The 12430-nt window shown below is 41.3% G+C and overlaps 1 protein-coding gene across 1 annotated transcript in view; it reads left to right on the top strand.

Annotated features, from left to right (window-relative positions):
- Nucleotides 1–12430, top strand: part of MICU2 (mitochondrial calcium uptake 2) — a 66111-nt gene that overhangs the window by 38212 nt on the left and 15469 nt on the right. The window contains exons 5-6 of the mRNA XM_083436629.1: nt 2365–2412; nt 9146–9228. Of these exons, the coding sequence (XP_083292755.1) occupies nt 2365–2412; nt 9146–9228 (131 nt within the window). The remainder of the gene's footprint in view (nt 1–2364; nt 2413–9145; nt 9229–12430) is intronic.

The raw sequence follows: 12430 nt of genomic DNA, 5'->3' as shown, positions 1-12430 counted from the left end.
TGTAATTTTTAATTCTGATCACATGGATACATGATTCTTTTCTTTTCTATGATTGCACCTTTATAATCTTTGAACAAAATAAGTTATGTTTGCTCTTTTGAAATAAAGCACATTCCAGAAAGGAATTCCGTTTAACATTGGATAGAATTCTCTGGCAGGTCTATGGAACAGCTAAGTAAAAGCTGTGATGAACTATTATGAAATTGAGTCCACAGTAAAAATGTGCTTCGAGTCAGCCAGATGTATGTTGACAATAATAGGATCAACCACGGACAGAAAAAATGTAAAATATCTTGTGACTTTCAAAAAAACCCAAACAAATCCTTAAGTAGGTTTAGTAAAAGAATTATTTGCACAACTTTTCTGAAAATAGCCTATTGCAGTGTTGTACTTTCAAACTGTAAATAGCAAGAGAACCCACACTTTGAAGTGTAAAACAGTATTTATTTCATTTAAAGGAAATGAATTCAAAAGGTTGGGAGCCATGTGGAAACCGGCTATAAGGTTACAACATAGCACCTGCTCCATGTGGGGGAGGTAGTTGTCTTTAACCACTCGCTGGAGCATTTGAACCCAAGTTTTACAAGTGGTTACTCTGAGGCTTATTTGTTTATTATTTCCATTTCTGAATCTCTTCCTCTGAAACATATTGAAGCAATTTAACAATAAAAACAGCAACAATTAAAACATATATGAAACAATCAAGACAACTGCATATATAAAACCATTTCAAATCCAATACAGGTACAGGCAGAATCTAACCACAACATGGTCCTGAGGAGTGCTATATTTCAGTTGAGGCACAGGTTCAGTGGCCAAAATTCCTATTGCCTTTTGCTTCCATTCCAATCCTGTGAAATGGAACTGACTGTATTCAGTTGCCTCGCCCAGCTATGACAAAGTTGTAAGGAAAAGTCAGGAAACTCAAATTAAAAGCAATAGAGTAAGAGATGCGCTTTGAACATTGCAGGACCACCATGAGAGGCGCTCTTCCTTGGGTTCATCCCACAGCACTTGTGTAATGTTGAGAGACCCACAACTAGGAGCCAGGTTCCCCAGAGGGCTGGAGAAAGACCCTAGCTATCAGCCAGAAGTGGTGGATCTGGAAACACTACGTGGTTATCGTTGGAGCAACATAGAGAAAAGTTGTTTCCACCATGCAGACATAACATTTTAATATTCCCCGTAATCTGACATAGATGAGTAGCCACTTTGATTCTTCCTGCTTCTGGACAGTGCTGGCGCTGAGACAGACACAGCAGTGCCACACAGCACACTGCAAGTTTGTAGAACGCTACCTTTCTAAATTCAGTTACAAATTAGTTGCTGGCAGAGCGCAGTAAGTGGGAATATTTTGTACGCACAAGTCATAAGGAAGGCTGTTTGCCTACCAGTTTGCTAAATGTAAATTAGAGAAATGGCTTCCCTGTAGATAGTGGAGTTAAAACATCTGCTTTTAGCAGGTTCTTCCATTATGCAGGATGGTATTTGGCTCGCATGTTAAAAGTAGCCTGATTATTTTTTTTAAGTTACTTATATGAGGCCACTCTAAAAAAAAAATTTTTTTTTTAAATCCTCAAAGTGCTCTTACAGGACAGGAGGGATACTTCAGATTCTTTTGTTGAAACCATACTTCTTTATATACTTCTCTATCTTTAGCTGGCATGTTGCTATTTTGACACTGTCGCATCTTTGTGTTTGTTCAGGCTGTTCGTTTAAGTCGGCCTTTCAAAGGGAGGTGGTGGAATTTTCCTTTTAAAAAGGAAGGGGGGAAACACTTTCACCTTGCAGAAAGGACGTGTTCAGACCTTTTTTCTTTCTTTTTTTAAAGTGAAGCCTCTTCTTGGCTCTGGGCCCAGCAGCCCTATCAGTGCAATCTAGCAGCTTGGCAGCTTTGTGTTGCCATATTCCCCTTGAGACTTAGAGAAAATCTGGTCTTCGCTTTTCCAAGACTGCCAAGGGATGAAATACTTTGATCCTTCAGAGTAACGTTAGAGTAGCTCTCCTCCCAGGTACTAAATATGACAAAGCACACTTAATTTATTCATCCTTCGTATAAACACGGAATATTTTCTGCGAAAATCCAAAGATTTAGTGCAGACCTTTTATTAATGCCAAATAAACCCAAGTCTCTTAATGAGACATCAACATGACGGGGGATTGTAGAATAAGAAGTTCACTGCCAGAGCACTAGAATGGGGAACAGAAACATCTGACTTGACTGATAAATAATAGCAACTACCTCCTTTATTTGTTACGCAGAGTTGAATGGAATAATCTTTACAAAAGTGGTTGATTATGCAAGCCACATTAGTATCCTGATTCTGTATTCTGTAATTTTCACATTTTACTGTTTTGTTTCAGGATTGATCTCCTACACAGAGTACCTCTTTTTGCTGACAATACTCACAAGTAAGTAGTTTGCTAGTTAGCTGTACATTGTAGTATGAAAGAATCACTATTACTAGCTTCCATGTCACTAGTGAATTTTCTTATAACATAAAAATCCAACTTCAAAGTTCAGTCAATAAATTACTTGCAAGAATAGCAATGAGTGAAACAACCTTCCCCCTCCATTCTTCTGAAATTGGAACAGCTTGGAACAGACTAAACAATTTCCACGCATACTGGGAAATGGCTTGCCTTATTCCAGGGAAATGTGGGGCAGGGTGGGTGTTTCAACAGGATCTGATTTAACTCTAGATATATGACAGGGCTGTGTACTTCTGTTAGGCACCCATTTACCTACCATTCTCCCAAGCTCCTTCCTCCACCCACCTGTTTATCTTGCAGCTGCTATAGCTCTGGTGGTGGCAGCAGGGGGGGAGAAAGAGGGGGAGATCCTCCCCCACCCTCACCCCACATGCCTGGCACTGAGATACAAACAGCACCGAGGTTGAAACTCTAGGAAATGGTAAGGGAAAAGGAAAGGGTTTGAAGCTCATAGGTCGATGGGAGTGTCAAGGTAGAAAGAGCTTGGGAACCATAGTGCTCACTTCGTACATCCGGCCTGCATTTTGAGCTGCACCAGCATCCAGCCACCGCACCCTCTTCTCTCCCTTTCCCCAGAATGCCTCTAGGCTCACATGGGCCTAGAGGAAAGGAGGAGGGTGGGGCAACTGGACACCTGTGCCTTGGCTTCCTGCCGTCCCCTGGAACTCCAAAGGAAAGGAAAAGGGACTGTGTTGCTGCCTGGTAAACTTGGAACTTAGACGACAATGGGGCATGTGTGTCTATTTTCCTGCAATTTTTTTAGGGTGCACATTTTGCTTGGGTTTTGCACCTGTTTGTTTGGGGTAGGAGTGTTTTGCCTGCTTTTTTATTTGATTGTTTTGCCTGTTTGGAGATGATACTGGTTGAGAGAGCATTTGGGAATTGGGTGAGTATGTCCAAACTGAACAGCTTTTTTAAACACAATCCACACAAGTTGTGCACGCTAAAGTCCCATGTCTATGCAGAGCCTTCATGATCTGCTACAAAAAATGGTGTTCTGCTATGTAGCTGCAAAGACAGAAGTTCCTGTCTTTGGCATGAACTCAAAAGTTGAGTCTCCAAACCATGAGATGAGTTGGTCTGAATTTTCTCATGTCTATGCCCCTATCAATCCCTAGGTCTCAGGAGCTTCTTTTGAGTTGTACTGTCATGCTTTTTCTTTTAATTCACAAACTTCTGTGCACCCAAGGAGTTCCCATGACATAAAGGTATGCAGAAATCACTCTCTACCTTATATTTGGCTGGCTGTGTTTCATTTCCAAATTCAAATGCGTGCAGCCACCAAAGTTTGCTATTCAAAGGAATATATGTATCATATAATACATACCTGAGGACCATTGGAATTGTATCACAAATGTTCTAGGATCTCTAGAGCAGGTATCTCGTTTTTAATGACAACGTGTCCTCCTTCCTGCTTTAACTGTTTGTTTCACCTTTAATGTTAACTAATACTATTTGTCTTACCCATTTTGCTCACTATTCATTCGGGTAAGGTAAACAGATGAATTCCAGAACAGTCTGTGCTTACTGATTTTGATATTCACCCATATCGCTTTACTACCTAGCCTTGTACTACAAAATGAAATACAGCAATTGGAGGATATTGAGTAGGAACTATTGTTGTAGGCATCCGTCTGTCTCAGGACAATGGAGTGCACCTTCGGGGGTAAAGTCAAATTGCTGCGTTAGCAACACCAGGGTGCAACCGTGGGCAGTGTGTATGGAGGTCCTGCACTGCCCAAATGAGAAGCCCCCCCCCCCGCCCGCCTCACTGGAAAGCAGAGCAATACATTTGGTACCAGCCTGGCTGCGGGAGTTGCTGGAAGGCCCACAGAGGAGGTTTAGGATCAGAGTTTATCTTCTCCTAGATGGGCTTCCCAGGTTGGCGAACCTCATCTTGTATAACCACATGAGTGGAAGTGTTACACATTACTGGGAAGAACTATGGAGATAGTTGCACACCAGTCTCCGTGGTTCTGTAGCATATCCAGTCCTGTTTGTGAATGTGTGGCCGTTAGTCAGATAATTTGGACTATGAAACAGAAGAGCTGTCTAAAGCTCTTCTGACATGAAATATTGGTAGGTAGACGCTCCTTAGGGCTATTATTTTTAGGTTGGCTGAGACTCAGAGTTTTGCAGTTTTAATTACTCTTGTGTCATGTTTTGAAGGTTACTGAACAGCTATAAAATCTAAGGATTTTGTTTTTGTTGGCTTTTGTAAAATGAAAGCTGAGATTCTGGGGAATCACTAAGTGGCCAAATCAAAATGAGGGAGAATTATGCAACCACATAAACATGTTTTACAAGGGTCTTTGTAAAGTGTCACTATAAAGCCGATACATATATGAGATATATTCCCTTTTTCCTTAATAGTACTGACCTTCCATATCTTGTATTAAGAAAGGAGCACAGATCTGCCTCTCTGTCACACTAAGCCTTTATAAATCTCTTTTCCCAAAAACTGCAGTAATTTGTTTGTTTAGGTATTTATTAAAATATTTGTAATCCAGATTTTCATAAAAGTATATTGAAGCAGTATACAACATACAAAGTTGCAATACGATCAGAGAAAGCATCTATAAAAATAACATTTAAAGCATCAATAAATGCTGGTTGGTTAACAAGAGAAATTCATATAGCAGAGGACTATCTAAACAATTCAGTTTTCAGAAGACGTCTAAAAGAAGGCAGGGATGGTTCCTTGCAAACTTAGTTTTCTACCATCTAAAAAAGAATGTCTTGCTTTCTCCAGTAAAGTGCCTTTTCCTGATAGATTTTGAGTAATATTTTTGTGAATAAACATTGCTTGTTTCAAAATGAGCAGTTATGGAAATGGTTATGACTAAATAGACAATGGGTAGTTTGAAACAGCTTTGAAAATGATGCCAGTTTTCACGGGTTACTTATGCAGCTGAACAATCAGGCTGCAGCAGAGGGAGAGCAGGGCCATTCCGTTGACTCTGCTGAAAGGGCAGTCCAAAACGGGTTCCTTCTCTCCCTGAACTGCTTCCATTCCTGCTGGTCATTATAAGAACTACTGTTTAACTTTCAGAGCTGGTGCTCAGATTATCTTTCTTCCTTTCTCTCTCTTTCCCCCCTTTTTTGTCATGTGGATTGTATTTCTCTGAGCAGGAACTGACTTGCTTTTATTGATCATACATAAACTGGTTTGGGAGCATTCTTGGCTGATGAGCAGGGCACAGATTCTTCAAACAAAGAACACGAGGTTCGGTGTCGTCACCCTCGCTCTTGTGATTTTTCCAGGGTTGACACCGGGAGCAGTTCTTTGACTTGCATGGTACCTCTCTGCCTCTTTCCCACTCCCTTAAGAACTCCCTGACCTTGTGAGAGGCAGTGTGCCTTCTTTCCATCTCTTTCAAGGCCAGGAAGACCCTGGGTTACAATAATTTAAAATATTATGTTAAAAATAGTTTTTAAAACTTGCAATTACAAAAAACACAAAATCACAAAAAACAGGGTGAGTTCTGAAAATATTTATCCCAGGTGTCAAGAGACGGGGTAAAAAGGTGCATCAGTGAAGATGTAATATTTCAAAAAAGAATGTAATCGGCTAGACAGAAATTATTACCTAAGGCAAATTTAATTGGGGTGTTTTGCATGGACATCATTGACCAAGGAAGTCCACAAAAGTTGCACCTTCTTAATGTGCATTTATATTTGCCAGATAGAAATACTCCTGTTGCAGCACCAGTTTTCCCATGTAGCGATTTAGGAATAAAGCAGCCATCATTTGCCATTTAGCACCAACGTGTATTGAGTGCTGTTGGAACTTGTGCTATGGGGTCTCAAACGTTGCTGCGTTGAAGAAGTGGAAACCAAGGGGCATCAAAGCAAACTCTTTCCCACCCTTTTTCAAAGGACTGAATGATATTATTTCCTTGGTATTTCAAATTGATTGAATGTCAAACACAAAGGAGCCTCTGTCTGTGGTGGAAAATCCATTGCTCCTATTGTGTTAAGTTATCATATCCATCATTTTGAAAGAAAATGTCAGCAGGTGCTAGTATCTCCATCTTCATCTAACAGGTTTCCCATTTCAATTCGTTCTTGGTGCTTCGTAGCTCTCAAGTATATTTATGAAACCCTAGTTTATTAGAAGCTACTAGATTATTCAAAGCAGCTGCCGTGCTCTGCTTTTTATATCCACATCCCACAGAATCACCTCAGCGTTAAGTGAGGCTTTGGGTCTCCCTTTTGAACTTGCTGTTTCTGTTTTCATAGTGGTTAAAAGGCAATCTTGCATGCCCAACACAGTTACAGTGAACAGGAGTTTGGGAAGACTCCTTTGGACTCTCCCCAGCACCACCCAGTTGATACTATTCCTTTCCTTTTCGGAGTTAAGTAAGCGGTTCCAGTCAATAGCTAGCTTTTCTTTTTTATATTTTTTGCAGTCATTGGGAAATGTTGTGGTTGGATGCCATTAGTATGAGGATCCTGTCTGCTCTCAGGAAGAGGTGTATCCCCAAAAGGCAGACTGCCCTACATCCACTAGAACAAGCAAGAATTTACTAGGAAGGGCAAAATTTAAGGCCCTGCTTCATTTCCCAGTAGGGGACGCGGGTGGCGCTGTGGGTTAAAGCCTCAGCACCTAGGACTTGCCGATCGAAAGGTCAGCGGTTCGAATCCCCGCGGCGGAGTGCGCTCCCGTCGTTTGGTCCCAGCGCCTGCCAACCTAGCAGTTCGAAAGCACCCTCGGGTGCAAGTAGATAAATAGGGACCGCTTACCAGCGGGAAGGTAAACGGCATTCCGTGTGCTGTGCGGGCTCGCCAGATGCAGCTTGTCACGCTGGCCACGTGACCCGGAAGTGTCTTCGGACAGCACTGGCCCCCGGCCTCTAGAGTGAGATGAGCGCACAACCCTAGAGTCTGGCAAGACTGGCCCGTACGGGCAGGGGTACCTTTACCTTTTCATTTCCCAGTAGAGGAGGATTAACACGTTCCCTACTGTGAAGGAATTGCTTAGCCACTGGACCTCATAGCTGAATAATTTTGTGGAAAGGTTAGTCTGGCCCTGCATTTACATCTACTGTAAGGTTACCAGATTTTTTTCACTGAATCCGGGGACACTTTTCAACTTCAGTGGATTTTGTATGGGGACTGATTTGTAAATCCGGAGACTGTCCCCAGGAACGGGGACGTCTGGTAACCTTAATCTACTGTATATTGCAAAAAGACCCGTTTTAGTATTTTGAGGAAGCCGGAGGTACTTTCCGTAGATAGCATCCAAAGGTAACTTCCACCAATAGTCATTGTGAGTGTCTGAAACTCACATGTTAGAGTTATTGTCTGTGTAATTAAAAGCAAGTGCATTGAGCTTTTCTTTGAACCTCAGTTATTTTATAAATACATACCATTGGGGTTGCATCATATCAGATAAGAGTGTCATCTTATGAGCCGTATGAGCAGCTTTAGCTCCTATGTATTACGCAGGGCTACCTTCTTATCAGCCTGTTGCAACAGATGGTATGCATCACTTTGGAATAAATCATTCTGCTTTTATTCTCCAGTGACATTATAGGCTACATTCACATTATTACTGACTCAAAGAATACTTAGTAAAATGTTTAGAACGAAGCATTCCACTAGGAAGAAATCAACTGTCTCTCAAATAGATTCCTCCTTCAAGATTAGCACACTGTGACAGTGCTGTTTGAAATATATATTGATCATTCATGAACGATAGTTACCTGCTCAAAATTCTGGGGATTTGAAAGTCATCTAATCAAACTTCTTAAAAGAGACAGGATCCCTCACAAGCATTCCAAACACTTTATCAGGCACTTGAATAGTATGCAAGAAAGCTATAGCACCTATTTAGGATGAATTTAGGTATACAGGGCTGTGGTTTTTTAGGGCTTTCAGGGTTAGCCAAACACTTTGAATTGAGCTCAGAAGCGTACTGGGAGCAAATATAGATCCTTTTAGATCTTTCCAAGTCTTGTTTCTCTAGTTGCTGCTGCTGTGACATTGGCTCAGTTTAGACATCCCATTTCTGATTTTTCAAACCATGGATTGAAGATCCACTTTTTAATTAGCAACATGCTGGTTTGCCTAATTAGGACATCACCCACCATGCACCTCCCCTATAAACTGTTTTTAAGCCAGACTTCTTGGAGTGCAACAAGACCACTACCAGAAACTCCATCAGTTAACTTTGGTTTTAGTATTTATGTACTTCAGCCTAAATTGCTTTTTTTATATATATTGAATTTTTTCTGCGTTTGCTAAATTGTTGATTTTTGTTATTTTGAATCTGTTGACATGCTCTGTATTCTTTATATTTGTATTTCCAGTGTTCTCTGTTTTGATGCCTTGAATGTTTGTTGTGAGCCGCTTTGGGCACAGCTCATTGTGGAAAAGCAGCATATAAGTAAAACTAACCAACCAAGGAGTCAATGCACTTCCACAATAGGAGAGATTGAATTGGTCAACTTTTCCTTTTTAAGTACACAGTGCCGCTCCACTAGCTTCAGAACACCTTCGCACATGCTTATATAGTTAAGTATGGATCCTCTGCCTTCATATGAAACTGGAAGCATCTGCCCATTTATGAGGAACTGGAGTAGCAGGGAAGCATTATCTTACATGTAAAATATTTCTGAATAAATCTGTATGCTATGATTCATTGCAGAACCACAGACTGGATTTCATATTGCTTTTAAAATGCTGGATGCAGACGGGAATGAACATTTAGAGAAAAAGGAATTTTTTAAGGTATGAATGACAATATTTTCAAAAAAAACCCCTTTTTTAATTTATGGAATTACCATATAACTTACAAATGAAAAGTGCAGTTGATCAAGACTATTCCTTCCTCATCTGCTTTGTACACAAGAGATCATGTCTTCACTTGAACAACTGAGGAAATTAAAACCTTTTGTAACCCTTTTTCATTGAAGTTCTGAGTTAAACCGAGAACATTTTTTAAAACCAGATTTCCTATTTTTACATTTGGATACAGGTGGCAATGAACTTAGCGAACCTGTTGTTCCTTAACTAACATGGTTGATCAAGAACAGTGCTTTGGTGTCAATAGCTAGGGTTAAGAGTTTATTTAATTTTAAAATTACGATTATTTATATATGTGGAATAGACGGATCTATATCTACCCATACAAGCAAAACTGCAGAAAATCCATCTCTAGAGAGAGGCTTCCATTGTAGAAATGGAAAGAGAAGGTATATTTAGCCTTTTTATTATGAATACTATGAAACGCACACTTGAGGTCAAAGTCAAATGTGCAAGCCTTTTTAATTTGAATAGAAGATAATGTGTTTTGCTGTTGAGACCATCTGGAGAGGGGATGGAGCTACTTCAGTTTCAGTGCCAAAAAGAAATGCAACCACTGTGATGGAATTAACCCTTAGGGGACCTAACAGGCTTCCTGGCAGCAAAAGAAAATGGTGCCCTCCCTCCCTCCCAGGTTCAAATGAAGGTAGGGCAGATTATGGATGACTTGGAAGGGAAATCCTTGTATAGCCATGACTCCTTGCCTCACCTTACTAGCGCTTTTGCCATAGCTGTAAATGGCACATTTCTGTCACATGTCCCCCATTCCTTTGCTTCGTCATCTTTCAACAGTATTAAAGGTTGGGATAAATAAAGGAAATAATGCCCTATCCCCCCCCCCCAGCTTGCCTTGCCTGAACAAACAGACCACAGATGGGTGGTCTTGCTGCATGCACTGCTAGGAAAAGGGTCGCTGTGTTCAGTGTTGGGTTTCAGTGCGCATCAACTAATGACTGGACAGGGCCAGGTGCAAACTATTTAGGGGAAATAGTGCCATTTCAATCCTAACCTGCCAAAACGATCACCTGGTGTTGGCATGAGGAATCGGAGATGAAGGCTAAGGATGATAAAGCAGCAGGCTTTGGGAGCATCACATTATTCGAAGGGAAAGTTATGCGCTGCTTGTCTCCCAGTGATAAACATACTTTTAAAAGCACCTCTCCTAAGCAACTCTAAATCCTCTGCTTTCTATCTCTATCCGTGCTGTAACCGTAAATAATAAGTCCCTTGTTTTTTTTACTTTTGCTGTCCATTTGAGGACTGGTGCTAACATCTCTGGAAGGTAGGTGAGCTTTGCAGTGTGCTGTGCTAAATCTCTTGCTAGAAACCCAGCCTCTGAAGAGATTTGTGAGTACATGTAATTACAAATGTTTCCCAAAGAGAGGTTGCTGCCAGGAGTCTGCTGAATGACTTGCTAGAGATTTATAGTAAGCTGCAAATGGATTTCTTTATTTGCTGGAGACCTTATTTTTGGATCTGAACTTGTTAAAGAATGGTATGACACGAAATTGTCAGGTCATACTTGGATCATTAAAAAAAATGCATAAGCAAAACAAAACTAGTGCTTTGTGAGCATGTAAGTATTTCACATGCAGTCTTAATGCACCTTATGAAACTGTCTTATATAGAGTCAAACAATTGGTTCGCCTAGCACAGTTCTTACTCCAAATGGCAGCTGCAGTCAGAGGTCTCCAGGCCCTTCCCTGCTTTGCTGCCTGAGAACCCTTAGCTAGAAGTGCCAGTGCGGTGTAATGGTTAAGAGTGGTAGACTCGTAATCTGGGGAACCGGGTTCGCGTCTCTGCTCCTCCACATGCAGCTGCTGGGTGACCTTGGGCTAGTCACACTTCTTTGAAGTCTCTCAGCCCCACTCACCTCACAGAGTGTTTGTTGTCGGGGAGGAAGAGAAAGGAGAATGTTAGCCGCTTTGAGATTCCTTCGGGTAGTGATAAAGCGGGATATCAAATCCAAACTCTTCTTCTTCTAGACTTGGGACATTCTGCATGAGCAAAGCATATGAACTGCCATTGAGCCTTGTAGATTATGTCAGTATTATTATAGCACCTTTCAAGTGCGAAGGGTGAGATGGAGAGAACAAAGCTTCGCAAACTCATGGCTGAAGCAAGGTTTGGACCAGAGACTAATAGCCCAAGTATTAGGCCCATTTAAAAACTTGACTTCTGTGCTAGAAGGAATTACTTCTTTAAAATGGCCTCCAAAGGCTTACGTGTTCTTACTCTGCTTTGGTCCCATTTTTATGTATTTCTGAAAACTTAGCAGTCAGAAGTCAGTCCTTCCCCTCCCAACCTCTCACTGCATTTCCCTTGAAAAGCCTTTTCCTGATAGTTGGAGGCCCTCCTGAACAGCATGGCCAATTCTGTGGGCATTTGAAATGGGAGTAGGACATATGAAATACCCAAAATTGGACAGAAGGGAGGAGAAAGATTGGTTGCTGTGGAGGATTCCATTCATGCAACCTGCTTGTGGTTATTCAGCCAGAAAGCTTGTATCAGAAATGATGAGTGTGTTTATCCCCAATACGGCATACCCATTTCTCCAAAACAAACTAAAGAAAATGCCCACAACACTGAACAGGTTGGGGAAAAGTAGGCAAACTATCCCCATTCCCATCCCCACTAACTCTCCTGGCCTATCACCCACTATTTCAACACGCAGCACAAAACCGCCAGATTAAAACCTAGCAAGCCATAGGCCTACACTGTCTAAAAGACTTCTACAAAAACAACAAACCCATACCAATACAAGAAATACAAGACAAACTATGGGACACCCAAATACCTTGGCTAACACACCATCAACTACATGCCTTATTAAACAATCCAGCAGTAAAATCAGCAGCCACTAGGCCCTTGACCACCTTCAAAAACCTTCTGACAGCAGAGGGACATGGCAAAGGGATGGTATCCACAATATACAAAATACTGCTCCAAAATCCCACAACCCCCCTTGACGCAATTAAAGAACAATGGGAGCCCAACATAGGCTATGAAATTAACCCTACCCAATGGATTAGAATGTGGTCTAAACCTCCCTTTAAGTCCATATCAGCCAAAAAGAAAGGAACTTACTCTGAAACTCACCTACAGGTGGTACTTAACGCCATGGAAA

Source organism: Podarcis tiliguerta, assembly GCF_965153285.1.
Source record: "Podarcis tiliguerta genome assembly, chromosome: 4".
In the NCBI taxonomy this organism is placed as follows: Eukaryota; Metazoa; Chordata; class Lepidosauria; order Squamata; family Lacertidae; genus Podarcis; species Podarcis tiliguerta.
Note: the sequence above shows the minus strand (reverse complement) of the source record. Positions and strands in the feature narration are given on the sequence as shown.